The sequence below is a fragment of the Astatotilapia calliptera genome, chromosome 3, assembly GCF_964374335.1.
Source record: "Astatotilapia calliptera chromosome 3, fAstCal68.1, whole genome shotgun sequence".
NCBI lineage: Eukaryota > Metazoa > Chordata > Actinopteri > Cichliformes > Cichlidae > Astatotilapia > Astatotilapia calliptera.
The window spans coordinates 16,868,570-16,887,957 of record NC_137424.1 but is presented as its reverse complement, the minus strand read 5'-3'; the positions used below and the strand labels follow the sequence as shown (position 1 = coordinate 16,887,957).

At 39.2% G+C, this 19,388-nt stretch overlaps 2 protein-coding genes across 6 annotated transcripts in view; both read left to right on the top strand.

Annotated features, from left to right (window-relative positions):
• Positions 1-19,388, top strand: part of LOC113035147 (protein TANC1-like) — a 388,820-nt gene that overhangs the window by 34,749 nt on the left and 334,683 nt on the right. For 2 of the 5 annotated variants that reach the window (XM_080298188.1, XM_080298192.1), the window contains exons 13-17: positions 2,123-2,237; positions 3,740-3,910; positions 4,075-4,223; positions 4,543-4,683; positions 10,071-14,127. In XM_080298188.1, coding sequence (XP_080154314.1) covers positions 2,123-2,237; positions 3,740-3,806 — 182 coding nt within the window. In that variant the 3' untranslated portion in view covers positions 3,807-3,910; positions 4,075-4,223; positions 4,543-4,683; positions 10,071-14,127. Of the gene's footprint in view, positions 1-2,122; positions 2,442-3,739; positions 3,911-4,074; positions 4,224-4,542; positions 4,684-10,070; positions 14,128-19,388 lie in introns of those variants that run through there. The other 3 variants (XM_080298190.1, XM_080298189.1, XM_080298191.1) reach the window with 3 other exon arrangements.
• LOC145422960 (protein NLRC3-like) overlaps positions 1-19,388 on the top strand; it is a gene marked incomplete at its 5' end in the record, with an annotated part of 416,117 nt that overhangs the window by 347,693 nt on the left and 49,036 nt on the right. The window lies entirely within an intron of this gene.

Genomic DNA, 19,388 nt, shown 5'->3' with positions numbered 1-19,388 from the left:
CCACTGAATTTTAGGAACAGTATTGCCTCGGTGCTTTATGTTAAAACAACAGCGTCGACTCCACAGTTGGTTTTATACGCTGCTAGTCCCACTCAGATTTAGAATGAGTAGTAGTTCCTGTTTTGTTTTCCCTGAAAGGATTATTTTGGACTTTTTAAAAGTTTGTCCTTCCCTCTGTGGGACAGTTTGTTTTCATTTGAAAGTGATTGAGGAGTCAAAGCAAAAAGCCATGTGGTGCTGCAGGAAACGGCATGAAGTCGGAAAAGCAGAAGGTGGCTGTCAGATTTAAGACGGGTTACTTGAAGGTTGTCTGACAGAAATGATACAGCAGACTGCAAGGCTGCATTGGCCGGGAAGTGTTCATGCATCATAATTTTTAGCAATTAAAGCATTACTACTTTGTCTTTAATGCAGTATTTTAACGGTAACTCATTACTTTTGCTGAACTCAGTAATCGCATTAGAGTGAGTACTTAATCATGTTATTACTTGTGTTCCACGAGTCTTCAATCTGAATAATGGCAGGGAAAAAAATCATTAAACATACAATTTCATCACGTGCACAGCATGGTAAATGGCCTGTATTTATATAGCGCTTTACTAGTCCTTAAGGACCCCAAAGCGCTTTACATATCCAGTCATCCACACATTCACACACTGGTGATGGCAAGCTACATTGTAGCCACAGCCACCCTGGGGCGCACTGACAGAGGCACTGACAGCAACCACCTGACGCCATTTTTAAAATACGAGACGAAACAGATTGTCTTCAGTTTTTAAGTGTTTGACGTTTTTCGAATGTCTATAATCTGTGATGGAGAAAGGGAAAAATTTTATGTACTACATAAGATTTCTATTTTATGTCACAGTGCAGAGATCCAGATGTTCAATACAGATGGTTAAAAAGCACAGCTATGCTTTATTTTTCATTGATCCTAGTAATACTTGTGATGCATTATGTAAGAATGAGACACATGTGGTGTTAGAGCTTCAATATTCCTCACAATCATTAGTGCAGGTTGTGTTAAAACATTGGCCACATTTTTGTCATCATCATTATGAACATCTGCCCTGAGAGTCAAGTGTCCAGATAGCATTAGACAACAGTATTAGTTGTCGCTGCAGTCATAGTAGAATATGTATAAAGAAGAATTCTCTTTGTGTGTCTCTCAACTCTAACCCAGCAGGATTTAGCATTCAAAGTTGGCTGCTTTAAGAATGTAGGTCAGCTTCTTAGTGGAGAGGTTGTCCAAAGTGTGGCTAACTGCTGCTTGTTCTCTGTTAAATGACTGCTTCAGATGATTTTGCAGTGCTGGCCTGGGACAAAGATCTTTCCCTCTGAAATATAGATTAGATCTGCTTGGAGCAAAGTAAAATCCAATAGTACACGTGGCTTTCCAGTATTTGACTTTCAGCTCTTTTTAACAAAGTGGATGTTTAATCATTGCTATCACCTCACCTCTTCCTTCTAAAGTAATAACATAGTGGGTCACAGGTGGCAGTAGTCAGAGCTGTGGCTCCGCTGACCTGAAACACAGTGAGTCTTAACCCCTTGACATGACCTTGAATTAACATATTTTTGCACCCACCTGGCACTCATTAAAACTGTGATCCTGGCTCATCTGTATTCAAGGGGATTAAATCAGTAAACAACAGTAAACACAGTTATGACCACAATGTAGATTTGTCTGCACTCAGTCATGCTTGGGGGGGAAAAAATGAATAAAAAAAGCTGGAATTTTGCTGCAGACATAAATTGAATATTTAGTGGTGGAGTGGCTGCACTGTCTAGAAATGACTAGATACAAACACCAGAAATTATTAGCGATGAAGCAATATTTGAAATCCCTTTGCTGCTATTCAGCTGCAGGTTTATTAATCCAATTGTTGTGCTGTGATGCAGAGAAGATGGAAAGCGAAAAAGAAAATTCAGAAATATCCCCTTGAAAACCAGCCTTTTGTCGTTGCCTCAGAAACGCTCCTCTCATAACGATGTGTGAAATGTTATAGCGTGTTTAAAATTCATCGGAGTATTACATCTCACTGCAAATAGACCTGCTGTCTCTTGTGTTTAAATAGAAGAAGATTTGATTGTACATCTGTGCAAACTCTATCTTTTAAAGTGTTAGTGACGTCACACCTATGCGCCACTGCCCTCTGTGGAGAATGGGAGAAATGTGCTTGCACCTCAACCTATGGACTCAGACGGACATTCAGTCATCATCTTCCTCACTCAAGGTAACCTTATGGCTTGTAGGAACACTGCACGTGTATGATAAGACTGTAGCCGTTCAACCGGCCCTCGTAAGGTTGCTGAAGACAGTGAACACCGTGGAATTCTCAGTATCACTGTGGCCCTGGGTTTTTCCACTGTCCTGCTAAGTGCTTATGTAATTGTAACCAACATAGGAGAGAGACGTAACATCGTGGAAGAGACATAAAGTGAGTAAAAACGATCTAAATGCATTTAGAATATATTTAGAACTACAAATTACACTTTTCTTAGCAATTATTGTTTTTTATGTCAAGCTTCAAGCTAGCTTCTTTATTGCGGCTTGGGACCAGCAAAAGTGACCCGAAATTTGGTCTTTAAGTCTGGTCATTAGCGTGTCTGGGCCCAAACTACACTGCAGGTCCCAAAGTCAAATGATCACTGAGAGTTAAAAATCTGTCTGAAGTTAGAAGTTAGCAGAGAGTTAGCTCACTAGTTTCCGTCTAAATATAATATACCAGGTTCTGACTGAGGGATTTCTAAAATAAATTAAAAGGCACAGCTCTGCTATCACTTCTGACATACATGAAGACAGGAAAGTAAGCAGCAGTGATGTTTGTAGGGTTACTGAAGTTTGGCTAGCTGGTATATAGTGATGTGCTATGTGACTAGCGAAACAGCTATGTTAGCATAACATTAACACAGTGATGAAGGGGAACTTTTTTCCACTGGATAAGAGTTAAGGTGAGGGTTCCCGATGGTTAGGGACAAATGCAGTGGCATGGCAGGATGCTGTAAACGGACCAAACTTCAGTCAAGAGAACAACTGAGATAATCCATCCACATACAGGTTAGTCATTAATGTGCTGCTGCATTGCCTGGGCTGTAGTTACATGGTAAGGTTTTAAAAACTGAGCTTTAAAATGAATAGTTGTAATAAAAACTGAGAGAGGCCGACAGTGATCGCTTACTTTTTGTAAGGGGCTTGTTGAGATTAAATAGAACAAGTTACAAAGCATTAAAACATGTTAAAAACACAACAGCCTTATTAAACGCAGAGTAGTTTGGGCCCAGAAGTAGGATTGATCACGTCATCACTTAAAGACCGGATAGACACACGGTGGAGTTACTCATGTTTACTGTTGTTGCCACTTTCTAAATGTAGCAGGATGAATATTATATGTACTGGTTGATCCCACTTTTAGTCAGGCGCATTTTGAGGAGAACTAACTTTTCTTGTTATCAAATTATCAGTATCTTTGGAAACATTTAATACATCGTGATGGTTTAAATGCTCAGTCGTTTTCTGTTATAGAATTCATATTCATAATAATATTTAGACAGCGGCACTATAGGTGTTTGCAGTTTTTGCAGTTTTACAAGCCGTCACGGTAAAAATATGGAATTAAATGTCACTAATGGGCTCTTTTCAAAAACATCAGCATCTCTGTCACACTGATTTTGATTAACTGACTTATTTTATTGTAATCAAACCTATTTTGATATTGTTGTCTTTTTTTTCCTTTAGCGAGGTGGTTTCCTTCCAATTGTTGCAGGACCAGTATGTCTGTCAGCTCCAGGTAGAGCTCCAGTGACCAGGAAGACCTCAGCATTCGCCAATTCCTGCTGAATTACCGCAAACAGAAAGAACTGGCAGAGGGCATTGGAATAGAGGATGATTATAACACTGAAGACCAAGGTAATAGGTCTGTCTAAGGGCCAGTGGAATATAAGCTATAGGTTGTAGTGGTGATTATTTTAGATTCAGAGTGTAGAGGAGATGGATCATTGTAATTAAGAGTCATAGAAATCTGAACCTCACTGCTAAACTGGCAGTCTAACTGTACATGTGCTCCATTGCAGAAGTCCCTCCCACTGAGTGTGAGGATGTTGAAGATACTGGTAGTCCTGATGTGAAAGCAGAGCTTCCCTCCCACCTCAGCATCACTAAGGATGTTATGGAGCGCTGCATTCATCTGCTGTCTGATCCCAGCCTCAGGCTCCGACTCAAGGTACTGTATCAGTAGTTTTACGTAGAGTCAACTGTTGGACTAATAACAAAAATAATCATTCTTGTGAAGGTAGGACTGCCAGCGTTGGTACAATTCATCCTGTCAGAACTGTGTGGATGACTGTTCAGTGGTGTAATGCTCATCAAGGAAAAACATTCAGTCTGGTCCAGGAGTGAAACAGAAATAAGTCTGTGCTGAAGTCGTGCCTGCTCAGGAGTTTGGGCTCTCAATGAAGACCTCAGTAATTAGTTTCAGCTCACATATAATCAGGATCAAAACAGAGATAATTGTTAGGTGTGTTGTGCGTCTTTGTCTTTAGGTACTAGACGTGCTGGAGTTGTGCGTTCAGGTGCTGAGTGAGAGGGAAAATGAACTGCTGCCTATGGCTCATCGCTGCTGGCCAGCACTCCTGCAGAGACTCACAACTGATGACCCATTAGCAGTCCTCAGAGCCTTCAGGGTAAGTAAAACAAACCTCTCTTTTCATTATGTGAGTCAAAATTATTCAAGTCGTCTTTAGTTTTAAACTCTTAATAGTGAAAGAATGAAAGATGCTGCCCAACAACAGGCTTATTTCATTCAGAAATAGTTTTATTATTTACTGGACAGGCACAATTAGTGTTGGTAAGCTTCTAACCTGTCAAAACACACGTCTACTTTTTATACTTTTTATACACTGTTTGATCAGCGGACATCAGAGCAACTGGCATGTCACTTTTTAACACTGGTAGATTATTTCAGCAAAAGAAGTTAAAACATTGCTCTGATTCTATATTGACTTGTAACACAACAACATGATCTACAGATATTGTCTCAGAGTGTCTTTAAAATTCCACACGTGAAGCTGTTAAAGCCACAGCACATGATCCTAATTTACGATTAAAAACTGGCCACGTGGAATATTTAAGAAGAACGGGCTCTTTCTCGTCACACAACCTCACAGAGAATTGCAATCAAACTGCGCAGTTCAGCAGCTGAAGCGCTGCACATAGTCAGGCCCATAAATAGTGGAAGAGTGGATGTCTGAAATCCAGGGATGTGCAAACAGCCTGCTGTGAAATCCTCCCTGAACCACCTCAGCAGTTTTACTGAGCTCATTAGGAGTTAGCAGAGGTTAAGTCCAGGCTTGGTCTACTTTTTATACTCTTTCATCTTTTTCCTAGTTCCTCTTCTTTCCCTCCTCCCTTCTTATCTTTACCCCATATTTTTGGAACCAGGATCATATTTTTAAAGGATTTGTTCTTTTGGTGTAGATAGTTCAGGAAGTTAACTCAATCAAGCAGTCTTTGGGTTTCAGCTAAGTAATTCAATTCAATTCAATTTTATTTATATAGCGCCAAATCACAACATAAGTCGCCTCAAGGTAGGGCTGCTCGATTATGGCAAAAATGATAATCACGATTATTTTCACTGAAATTGAGATCACGATTATTTGACGATATTTATTTAACCCTTTAAGACCTACTATGGAACCAAGTCCACCAGAGCTTATATTATTTATTTAATTTTTTTTACATGCTGTAGTGCCATTTGTGGGAGCATTTCAAGTTGCTATACATCAATACAACTGTTATAGCCCATATTTTAATAATATGTATGCATTAAGTCCATAGTAATTACATAAATTGCAAAAAAGTGCAATAAACTACAAAAAAAATTGAAAATCGCTTTTGTTTTGTTTACATATATTTCTACTTGGAGAAATTTAAGAGGTTTATCCCTCAAAACTTTAAATACAATAAAGTTGCAAAAAATAGTTTCCCACCACAGGAAATTTATTTTGAGTGTCTTCATAGTTTTATTTTGGAGATACACCAATTTTTATATACTGCAGGAAAAACAAAAAACAATCCTATGATGCAAATTTGCAAAGAAAACAGCATGTGCATCATTTCACTGTGGGAAGTGTTACGAACAGCTGATAGGAACGGCAAAGCGTGTTTCTGGAATATTGTGTTTTTGTTCCTGCAAGCGCTTTTTATGCAATTTTTGCAAAGCTATATGTGGAAGGAAACCGTGACCGAGGACAAGCTGATGGCATCAGATGTAAGTACAACTCCTCCGGTTTCATATGCAAAACAAATTATTGCGCTAGCTTACACGGTTCAGGTTCTACAGGGATTTAAAAATAGTTACGCAAAACGGAGCGTGCTGCTCTGACCGGCTTTAAAGGGTTAACAATGACTTTTAAAAAATAATATAAAATATTGTGCAACACCACTGAAGTTTTTTTTTTTTTTTTTTTTAAACTCTCTTTTCAACCAACGGCAGTCACTCTCCAAATAACTTCTGCTTAGCTTTCCGAGCTTCCCTCGGGTCCTCTTAATCAGCGGTCTCCAACCTTTTTTGCGCCACGGACCGGTTTATGCCCGACAATATTTTCACGGACCGGCCTTTAAGGTGTCGCGGATAAATGAGGGAGGGGCTAATAATCGGCTCAGTCATTTTTAATGATCGTTGAAAGCCCAGATCGTAATCGTGATTAAAATTCGATTAATTGAGCAGCCCTACCTCAAGGCGCTTCATAGATACAGAGAAAAACCCAACAATCATATGACCCCCTATGAGCAAGCACTTTGGCAACAGTGGGAAGGAAAAACTCCCTTTTAACAGGAAGAAACCTCCGGCAGAACCAGGCTCAGGGAGGGGCGGCCATTTGCTGCGACCGGTTGGGGTGAGAGAAGGAAGACAGGATAAAAGACATGCTGTGGAAGAGAGACAGAGGTTAATAACAGATATGATTCAATGCAGAGAGGTCTGTTAATACATAGTGAGCGAGAAAGGTGACTGGAAAGGAAAAACTCAATGCATCATGGGAATCCCCCGGCAGCCTATGTCTATTGCAGCATAACTAAGGGAGGATTCAGGGTCACCTGGTCCAGCCCTAACTATATGCTTTAGCAAAAAGGAAAGTTTTAAGCCTAATCTTGAAAGTAGAGATAGTGTCTGTCTCCTGAATCCAAACTGGAAGCTGGTTCCACAGAAGAGGGGCCTGAAAACTGAAGGCTCTCCCTCCCATTCTACTTTTAAATACTCTAGGAACAACAAGTAGGCCTGCAGAGCGAGAGCGAAGTGCTCTAATAGGGTGATATGGTACTACAAGGTCATTAAGATAAGATGGGGCCTGATTATTTAAGACCTTGTATGTGAGGAGCAGGATTTTGAATTCAATTCTGGATTTAACAGGAAGCCAATGAAGGGAAGCCAAAACAGGAGAAATATGCTCTCTCTTTCTAGTCCCTGTCAGTACTCTTGCTGCAGCATTTTGGATTAGCTGAAGGCTTTTTGAACATCCTGATAATAATGAATTACAGTCGTCCAGCCTGGAAGTAATAAATGCATGAACTAGTTTTTCAGCGTCACTCTGAGACAGGATATTTCTAATTTTAGAGATGTTGCGCAAATGGAAGAACGCAGTCTTACATATTTGTTTAATATGTGCATTGAAGGACATGTCCTGGTCAAAAATGACTCCAAGGTTCCTCACAGTGTTACTGGAGGCCAAGGTAATGCCATCCAGAGTAAGAATCTGGTTAGATACCATATTTCTAAGATTTTCAGGGCCGAGTACAATAACCTCAGTTTTATCTGAATTAAGAAGCAGAAAGTTAGCGGCCATCCAGGTCTTTATGTCTTTAAGACATTCCTGCAGTTTAACTAATTGGTGTGTGTTATCTGGCTTCATGGACAGATAGAGCTGGGTGTCATCTGCATAGCAGTGAAAATGTATGCTATGTCTTCTTGTCATGATCCTGGGTCCTTTTGACCCAGCGTTTTGTGTTTTCTCTTCGCGATTTTGGTTCTGTTCTCTAATCGGTGTTTACCCTGTTCCCCCCCCCCCCCCCCCCCGTGTGTTCCTGTTTTATTGTGAAGGTCTGCGTTCTGAGTGTATTTAAGTTGTATTTTCTGTCTTAGTAATCGCTGGTTCGTCTGTGTTGTTTCCCCTCGGTCTCCCTGCGTCTCCCCGTATGTATTTCCCCGGACCTCCCTGCATCTTCGTTTCTGGTTTGTCTTATTAGTTTACCCAGTTTAGGTTTCTAGTTTCATGTTTTGCCACCCTTGCTGTTTGTATTGACCCACTATCATAAATAAACACCCACCTGCACCAGAACTGCCGTCCTTTTGGTCCTACTACAAATCCACACGGCTTGCCCCGCAAACCGTGACACTTCTAATGATGCTGCCTAAGGGAAGCATGTATAATGTAAACAGAATTGGTCCTAGCACTGAACCCTGTGGAACTCCATAATTAACCTCAGTGTGTGAAGAGGACTCTCCATTTACATGAACAAATTGGAGTCTATTAGATAGATATGATACAAACCACTGCAGTGCAGTACCTGTAATACCTACAGCATGTTCTAATCGCTCTAATAGGATATTATGGTCAACAGTATCGAATGCTGCGCTAAGGTCTAGCAGGACAAGCACAGAGATGAGTCCACTGTCAGAGGCCATAAGAAGATCATTTGTAACCTTCACTAAAGCTGTTTCTGTGCTGTGATGAGCTCTGAAACCTGACTGAAACTCTTCAAATAAACCATTCCTCTGCAGATGATCTGTTAGCTGTTTGACAACTACTCTTTCAAGGATTTTTGATATGAAAGGAAGGTTGGAGATTGGCCTATAATTAGCTAAGACTGCTGGGTCTAGAGATGGCTTTTTGAGTAAAGGTTTAACTACAGCTAGCTTGAAGGCCTGTGGTACATAGCCGATCATTAGAGATAGGTTGGTCATATTTAAGATCGAAGAATTAATTAATGGCAGGACTTCTTTGAGCAGTTTTGTAGGAAGTACTGTTTAGAATACCAGAATAGGGAGGATGGTGTAGGTTTAAGTTTATTAGATTGATACATATGTACCAACAAGACAGTGTACATCACTGTCACAACGACGTTTGTTTTCATTCAAAGGCTTTATGGTTTTTCCTATAATACCTGGTGGGCCGGTCTCTAGTCAAAATGCCCGGGCTGATTTTTTTGTCCCAGTCCAGCCCTGATCATGAGAGATGTCATGCTTTGACTCTGTGTTTTACTTGCATCTATTTGAAAGAGTGAGTGTAAACACAAAAAATATTTTATTTTATGTGCTGGAATGTGCAGAAAATAGGTTTAAATGTTAAACTAATTTATTCAAGTCAGAGAATGTTGCATATAATTAAATTTTTGCTTGATGCATAAAGTTAAAAGATTAAAACTAATAAAACAAGTTTTAAAAAGAGACCTTTCCATTTGATTACATTTTGTATGATGGATTATGCAGAAAAAGTAGAATTGGGCTGAAAGATCTATCGCTTTATCACCGCTTCAGGTTGTAAATCGTGCTTTTAAAAAGTAACTAAGTAACTAAGTAATTAATTACTTTTGAAAATAAGTAATCAGTAAAGTAACGGGATTACTTTTTTGGGGAAGTAATCAGTAATTAGTTACTGATTACTTTTTTCAAGTAACTTGACCAACACTGTTCAAATCTGGAGGCACTTGAGTCAGTGAGGGACAGAAGGTCAGTGAACAAACTGTACAGACTAAAGTCAAAATGTGGACAATAAAGCTGTTGTTTCAAGTCTAACAACTGACACAGCTAATATATCCTCTAGTGTTGAGTGATACAACATACATTCTGTTTTCTTTGTGAGGTTGTAATCATCAGTATTGTTGCGTCTGTCCTTTGCCCAGTTATTAAATTTTGTAGTGATAAGAATTTAAAGTCCTTTAGTGAGGTGCTCTGTTGGGTCTGTTCAGATGCATATTCAGGAAGGATTTTTCAACAACTTGTTCCCATTATGATCAATTCAGACCAATTTAAAGTTTTTTATATAACCTAAAAACTGTCTATTCCTACGATTAGAACCCAAAACAGTTTCAACATCTTACCAAGAGTGAAGAGTTCAGCTGTTGAGCGGCTCATCCCACCATCACGGATCCCCACTCTGCCTAAACACACTGGTCCTACCCCATCAGGCTGGATGCCTACTGCGGGATCTGCCCGAATTCGTCTCTGCCCTACATGATCTGCAGCTCCCGACACGACATCCTGATTTACACTGATGTAACCAATAGCAACCAGAAATTAACGCTGATATGGAAAAGGGAGGGTGACATTCGGGCTCTAGAGAAGGACGTGAGGCAGTACCTGAAGGAGGTGATGGGGAAAGAGCTGCTTACACAGGTCAATGTGATCACCATGACCGTGAAGGTCAAAGGTCACTTCGATATGAGCTGAAGGACTGGCTGGTCAGCAAAGGTTTCTGACTGAAAGAGCTTGAAGTGCTGGCATCGACCTGCTGAAGGGACAGAGAGCGGTGGAGGAGGACTGCTGACCTGTGCCAACTTAATGAACTCTTTGACAGCAGTGAGATGTGATGTGACCACTGAGTGTAAAATGATGCAGGTCAGGTTAAGTAATCATCATTAAACGTAGAAGCATAGCAACTGCCTGTTTATTGTCACCCATGATTTCTCCAAAAAAATAGGTAAAAAATCTCGACTCACCGTTTTTAGATTCTTCAGACTGAGTTGCAATTTGAGTATCCACATTATTATTGACAATAGGGCTGCCACGATTTGTCGACTAGTCACGATTACGTCGACTATCAAAATCGTTGACGACTGATTTAATAGTCGACGTGTCGTTTGAAGCTTTGTAAGATCGCAAAAGACGCAGGAATAATAGCAGGATTTAAGAGTGTAATAACGGACTGAAACAGAAGATGGCAGCACAGCATGTACAAGGATGCCAGCTGCCGTTAAACCCCGAAGAAGAAGAAGCAGCTGTGTCCCAGAATTCATAGCGCGGCCCAGCTTAGTTTCCAACAATGGCGGTAGCTAGTTAGTTTTAATATTACTCTTATTATTCTTTCTGGGTCACAAAATAAACGTTTAACATATTTTCAGGCGAGAATGTAGCTGTGTAAACCTCAAATATCGGCTCAGTTTATCAGGACACCACATATTTTCAAAAGCGCTCCGACGTTTTCGGAGACGTCTGTTACCCACTAGCTCGATAGCTAGCCGGGGGCTAGGTCACTAGCACCGTGAGAACACCGGACTCCCGGCAAATTGTTTTCAAACCCACCGCCGTCTTTCGCGACTCAGGTTAAATATATATGAGTCACTTAGATAAATTAAAAATGTTGTTGTTTGGCTTTTTTTTTTTTTTTTTGTATTTTATTTGTTCCTGAGTAAATCGGTTTGGCTGAGATTAAAGTTATAGTTTTTACACAGCTGAATAAACGTCAAGCAGACAGCTGATTATCAGAAGTGTGAGATGCTGGAGAATATACTCCGGTGTCCTGTTATATTTTAGATAGCAAGGAGTTTATTAAACTTTACCGAAACAATCTGCAAATTTCATTAAAATTGAATAAACTATCATCTTGTCTTTATTTTTAGTTAGCACCTTAAAAGCTTAAAGCTGTAAGCTAATGATAGTTATATAAGAGCAGATGCTGCTGGTGCAATAAGCTGTAGTTTTACGTCCAGTGGATCATGATCTGATTAGTCGACTAATCGCATAAATAATCGGTGACTAGTCGACTATCAAAATAATCGTTTGTGGCAGCCCTAATTGACAATATACACATTAGGACATTCATTACTGCAACAGTGTGCAACAACATTACAATGATCTGCTTTATGTCATGTAGGTCCTTTAACACTGACACTTTTCTGTGGAGGTCAATGTGTAGAAATGCTACAGGTGGGCTGTTTGTTTGTTTGTTCTTTAGTTAGTGTGGCCAACAAGATGACGTTAGACGTCTGTGATATGAGTGTGACAAACGCTTTCAGCCTTAAAGGGTCCAAAAACATTTATTACTGATGAAATTCACAAATCTCTACATTCACACTGGGTGCAGCATGCAACAATAAAAACATTTCAAAATAAAACCACAGCAGGTTGTGATGGAACTTACACATGATATAAAATATTACACATGATGAAGTAGATTTCTTTAAGAAAAAAAGATAATTTAATGATGTCCTTACATCAGCTGTTTATGGTAAACCAAAGCCATACTCCATATCCATTTTAATACCTTGGTGTGTAATTCATACTCACATTTTGTCTGAAGAGTAGGGATGTTCCTGGCGTCTTATTTACTAGTCGACTAATCGAGGGGGAAATAATTAGACTAACCAACTAATGTAAAACTAAGGAACATTCAGATATTGAGTTGATTTTCAGAACTGATTAATAGAAACTGTCAAACTAGACGCAGAGGTATCTTAAACCATTTATCACATTCTGTTAAATACAAATGAAAATGCATTACTACAAAAGATGTTCTATTAAAATATGACAATCATTTGAGAATCTAAAAGTACGTCTAAGTGTGGCGAGAATGATTCAGGTAATACATTATACAGCCGTTTTCTAGTCAGGTTGTGGGGGCAGCAGGAAGGACTACTCCTGACCACAGCTGATAGATGTAAACTGGCTAGCATGACCAAGGATGCTGGGGCCTCCTACTGGTAGGACGTGCCCAGCTGGAACAGCCTCCTGGCCAAGGTGGCTGTCACCTTTTGATGTGAAGGAGTAGTGACTCTACTCTGAGCCCCTCCCCCATTGACTTAACTGCTCTCCTAAAGGAGAGGTTTTCCACCTCTCAGGAAACTAATTTCCTCTGTGTGTATCTGCGATCTCAGTGTTAACAAGAAGATCAGGGTAGATTAATAGATTTATGGCGTTTCTCAACAACAGTGCACCATCTGGTGGTAGATCGCTGCCTAACATTTAGAACACAATGTACCAGCATTGGGCATCAATTAAAATGTTAACAATTAGATTGAACGACTGGTAAGTCTGATACAGACTAGTGACAATTAGTCGACTAGTCACATAAATCCCTGATAGAGCCCACAGAAGTAGCCTGCACCATGTGCGTGGCTTGCTTTGCAGTTTAACCACCAAAACACTCGTCTGCAGTGGAATTTCTTTGAGCTAATCGATTCATTTATTTCATTTCTTCTTCTAATTAATGTGGAAAATGGTGGCAAAGGTGGCTGAAATGAGTGATTCCTAGAGTTACATGTCAGTTTACAGCATAGGGATTAAGTTTACAGTATAAATACCACTGAATTGTACAAGGATTTGAAGTTTCACTGTAACTTTAACATTTTTGACAATTTTGTTTTGTTTTCTCCCCCACAGGTGAACGACTGCGTCATCAGGACAGCGACTGCCAACAAAAAGTAGAAATTATTAAAAAAAAAAAACCCTGAGTTTTCTACTTTTTAGGTTCATCTCAGGTTTCCACGCTGAGTTGGTCATGACAGTTGCCATGTGTGATGGCATGCCACACATGGTAAGCTCCACACCTCACCACCCGTTGATTCACTTTAGTTTAATTTACAGTCACTACTTTAAAATATTCCATTTATTGTTCAATATCGTTTCTTTATTAAATGTATTCATTTTTCCATCACACCTTCCAATGTTTATATGGCGTGCACACATATTAACCTTGCAAGGTCAAAGCTCTGTTTTATGTTATATTAATACATCTTTGTTTGAGTTACCTGGGGGTTGGTGTCTCCTCCTGTCTGGCAAAGGGCTGGGAGACCTGAAGTACTACTGACAGCCTAATTGGATTGCACCACATGCAGGTGAACGACTGCGTCATCAGGACAACAAAGTAGAAATTATTAAAAGAGTAACTTTTATATATGTGCGTTTAAAGCAGGGTGTCAGTTTCTTTTGTTTTTTTTCCACATATGTTGGATTATGTTTCTATATATATACTTTGTAAAGGGTATTTTAAATTAATGAAAATGAATAAATATGATTGTTTCTTTTACCTGTTTCGATGTCTGCCATATCATTAGTATGTTTCGTGGGAATTAAATGTTTATTTAACATGTACGCTATTACATTTACTCTACAAATAAAACCAAATTTAAAGGCTGTTGCATTTTATTGCCTTTTTTCTTTCCTTTTCTTAAAGTTATGAAGGCATCTTGGATGCCATTTCAGTGAGTGGGGGTTAATGCCCCACACTCTTTTCTGTCACTGCTTTGAATGCACAGACTGGTCTTAATGTTGATCTTTGTAATCTTCAGTGTTACGACCCGGCTCAAAAGCCGCAACATAAAAACAGAGATGAATAGCAGAGTGTGGGTGAGAAGAGGTTTCATCCTAAAATGGAAAACCAGGTTGGCTAAAATGGCTGGTGCCACCAAGGCAAAGACTAGTGCACTGCCGGGAAGCTTGCCTCAGGTATGCTTTTATCCACACCTGACTAGGTGTGGCCAATTAGCACCAGCTGAAAACACTGAGACGATTAGAAGCTGCAGAGGGACGTAACACCTCCTCCCTTAAAAGGGTTCCTCTAGGACCCCTAAACAAATTAAAAGTTCCTCTGAAGCAAGTTGGCATCTTTAAGCATGGATGCCCCTACATGAGGATCTGAAGTTGCCACACTGAACACACAAAAAGTAACATGTGACCAACACAAAAGAGCACAACAGTCAAACCCAAAATGATTACCTGACCTGCTACAACACAAAACCAAAAGTACACTAAAAACAACAAATCCCTTACTTTCCCTACCCTAGTCTTCAGTGGTGTACCAGGCTCGAGGCAACTTTAAACGCGAACTCGAGAGCAGGCAGCAGACCAGAGATATAGTCTCCTACCAAACCCTGAAGCGTACCCCCACCCAGGATAGCCACCAAACACAAACTAAAACAATAAAGCAAAACAACAAACAAGTGCTTCGATGGAAGGGCAGCACAGTCACCCAGCTGAAACACACTAAAGGGAGTTTGCTCAATTACACTGAACACCATCACTCACCCACTTAAAAGCAAAACAAACTGACATTCAGTCTCCACTAAAATGTCCAAAGATCCTGGACGAGCCACCACTTATGTTATGTATAGTGTGATTTGGCCATCTGAACATGCTACCTATATAAATCCCAGCAGGAAGCATGTTTTAATAGTGTGATTGGGTCATCTGAACATGCTACCTATATAAATCCCAGCAGGAAGCATGTTTTAATAGTGTGATTGGGTCATCTGAACACGCTACCTATATAAATCCCAGCAGGAAGCATGTTTTAATAGTGTGATTGGGTCATCTGAACACACTACCTATATAAATCCCAGCAGGAAGCATGTTTTAATAGTGTGATTTGGCCATCTGAACATGCTACCTATATAAATCCCAGCAGGAAGCATGTTTTAATAGTGTGATTGGGTCATCTGAACACGCTACCTATACAACGGAGCCATTAACCACGTAAGGTAGCATATTCTGATAAGTTAGCACGGATTGATAGACAAGACTATAAATTTACGCTACGGTAGGATGTTTTGACAGAACACCTTTTCTCGTCGCCAACATTTTTCTTTTGTTAAGCTTACTGTTATCAAGGCATGGTAAATGAACAGTAAACCTTGCCTGATGACTAATCTTCCCGTTTCCCTCTCATTGATTTATTTGGGTTGTCATGGCAGAAGTATTAAACGATGCCTTTTATTAGAACATAAGCATTTAAATGGAGTAATTGTATTTGAATTAGTTAAATATGAGTGGGCAACTCTGACCATGACAAGACTGCATTTGCTCTAAAAACTTAATAAAAAATTTAGACATATTGTTGTCATTATTTTTACTCTTCAATTTTATGTGTTTTTTCTTTAAGATGGTATCAGAAGTTGCTCCTCCACCATGAAAAAAACCATCTGCATATATTCTTTCACTACATCCACGATTCTCCTCTGTGGTCTTCCTCATTCATCCTGTTTGGAGCTTAATGTTCAACATCCTTTATCTGTTAAAATTACAGAAGGAGAAGAAAGTAATCATCAGAGCAGGAATCATGATAAATGATAAATAGATTACCAGTACATACAAACATAACACTTGCATAATTTCTCTGATAACGCTGCATTGGATGGGTTTATTAACGGTGGGCTGAAATTGTACTACAGTCTGCTGGTGAGGAACTTTTTTGAGTGTTGAATAAAATGTCCTCCACAATCTGTATATGAATTGTCATTAAAACCACAGAGATTCTTACTTATAAAGGAAAGAAAAGTGGGACAAAGCCCATCAACATATAGTGTATATTTTCTGAAACATTACAAAGATGCAGGTAATTCTGGGTTCACCTGAATTACAGATTAGACTGGTGGACAAACAGATGTTGTGTACAACTGGTGACAGCATCAGTGACAACAAATTAATCAGCGAGGCTGGAAGCAGAATTAGGAGGCGTCAGAGTCAGCGAGGGTCAGAGATCGACGAACAAATTGCCCACCTTCATGGATAATGCATCCCCCTCAGAAGGATTCAAAATTAGGCCACGAAGAACAGTTCAGGAAACCTATTTTGTTTCGTCTGTGAAACTGTATAAATAAAATGTAAATTATGTTAAAGGCAAACACATTTGTAAGCCATAAGAAACAAACATGCTTTGCAATATACCTTCAAACGTCTGTATAGATTTGATACATTATTTATTAACTGAATTTGCTAACATGTCTTACATAGTGAGAGTGTTTCTTTTACTGATACTGATGATATTTCAGTGATATGTATTTTTTATGACTAAATAATGCTCTATCGAACACCTGGCAATAACAGCAGGTGTGGCAATTTTGTAATTTGTTGTTTAAATTTGATATTATTGTAGGCAGTATATTTTCTTAGCCTTTGTCATACTCATGCTTAACCCTCTCAGGCTCAAATTAAGTTTTTGTTGCTAATGCACAAAAGAATACCTGCAGTGGTACTTCTGAGTAAAAAACTCATGAAATATGTATGTGGGGTGATCAGGTTGTTAGCTTTTAACTGTTGCATATCTGCAATGCCTGCCTTGAGAGGGTTAACAAAGCAATCTCAGAAACCGTACAGTAATCTTGGGTGTGTGGGGGTCACCCAGAGTCAGAATCTAGTGAGATATCAGTGTCACCTCTTACAGTTTTCCTGTAATCTGAGCTCAAATATGAGAAAATATAGAGTACAGTACAGTAAATTGGGTAAATTTTACTGTTAATTTTCTCTGAATCGTACAGTAATTTGGGCTGTGGATCACAGGGTGGAGTGGAAAAAGTGGAAAAGTGGAGATGAACCAAAACTGGGAGTGGATTGTGAAGTACAATAGTGTCAGGACCAGAGTTGGTCAAGTTACTTGAAAAAAGTAATCAGTAACTAATTACTGATTACTTCCCCCCAAAAGTAATCCTGTTACTTTACTGATTACTTATTTTCAAAAGTAATTAATTACTTAGTTACTTTTAAAAAACACGATTTACAACCTGAATAGGTGATAAAGCGATAGATCTTTCAGCCCAATTCTACTTTACTAAACTTTATGATAAGTGTGAACATTTACACACCAGCATACAAACAAGTTTAAAGTAGAAAAAGGAAGCAAAGAGCTGAGAAATACATAAAACATAACACAGAAGAAAAAGAAACCTTTGCAGGGATTCCTTCTACACCCAGTTTGAGTAAAAACTAACTGAAACACAAGGAAAGAAGATAAGATCAACTAAAATAAGGGTTGTATAATAATACTTAGTACTGGCAGCCAGCAGCGCTAAGCCTCAGCCTCCCAGTAGACACACCTATGGTACTGTTAGATTATAATATTATTTTATGCCCTGATTAAAGATTGTGAATTATTATTTAGTTTTAGTTTGCATTATTCTCCTGAATTAGAAGAAGCTGACAACTATTGCATTAGTTAAACTGATTTGCATTAAAGTAGACTGCTGATTTATTGTGGATGAATGATATTGTTTTATGATGCATAATACTGCTGCAGAAAGTCATCGCCTTATTTGTCTGATTAGAAGAGAACAGAGCATGCTGGAGTTTTCTGCCCCAACTCAGCAGGAGCAGATAAACGGGGAGCCAAGGTCGTAGCTTAGGCGCCGTGTGAGAGAAAAGCATGTGAATGTTTAGGCTTTTATGATAAGGTGGAGGCACCAGAGGCTATAAGAGTTTGAGCAATGCTCCACCATTTTGAGATCTGAGGCTGTCTGCATCAGTGTCCATCTCCCACGCGTGTGATCATCATCGTTTGACTCAACCCGACCGGACCAGTGTTGTTATTGTGATTTTTCTCTTGTCTCCATCCCCAGTATTTTGAACCTTAACAGTACCGATTTAAAATCCTACATGTCTTTGTTCTCAGGTTTTCACGTTCACAAACTTTGGTGTCCACGCTATTTGCCTGCCAGGCTGACAATGATTTAGATCACAGAAATCCAACAACATTTTTAAGCTGTTATTCCTGGTTTCACAGTGGAAAACTCCGGGTAACGTCCATTATCTTTGCTCCTGTATAAGACTTTCCTGAATGCTGAGGTTTGGTCTTCCACATGAAATTCAGTACTTTTGTTTCAGTTTCATTAATGATGCATTGATTTTGGACATCGATGTAATATATATGTGATACACGACAGTCTTTGAGTCCGTCCTTCTCATATATAATCCCACTGTTTTTGCACTTCAGATGATTCCAGTAATGACTGATTTAAAAAAGAAAAGTGAAATGTTTCTAATGAACTCACCACGATTCTTATTTCAAACTTCATTAAGAGCTGCTGGATCAACAGGGGTGTCCTGGATTTGTTAGTAATATAATATAGTAATATATTATTATTAGTTTTAATTATTTAGTCAAAAATCAATTCCAGACTGCTCTGAGCAACATGCTGCAGCGAGAGTCCTGACAGGGACTAGAAACAGAACATTTATTGGCTCCCTGTTTTATCCAGAATAAAAGATTCTTTTTTCTTTTGTGTCCCGTTTGGATCTATAGCCATCAGAATTGTTGTCTTAAGGCCAAGAAAGATGCCAAGAGGATTTATTTTACCAAGTGGATCATCATGGCCTTGCCATATTGGTCCATTTGATTGACCTTTATTATAATTATGAATTTATTTTATTTTCAGTTGCTACAAACGGGACAGACATGACTGTGGGATAGGACAGGGAGAAAGAATGAAAGAAAGAGAGGGAGAGAAAGAAAACCAAAGGGGAGAAGAGACGGTGAGAAGGGGGGGAAGAGAGAAAAAAAAACCCAAAACTCCTGGGTCACCTGTATGGAGAAAAAAAAAACAGAAGAGAAAGCAAACAACAAAGAGCAACATAATAAAAAAAACCAGCACCATCACAATAAACTAGCTAGCAGTAGATATCAATAGA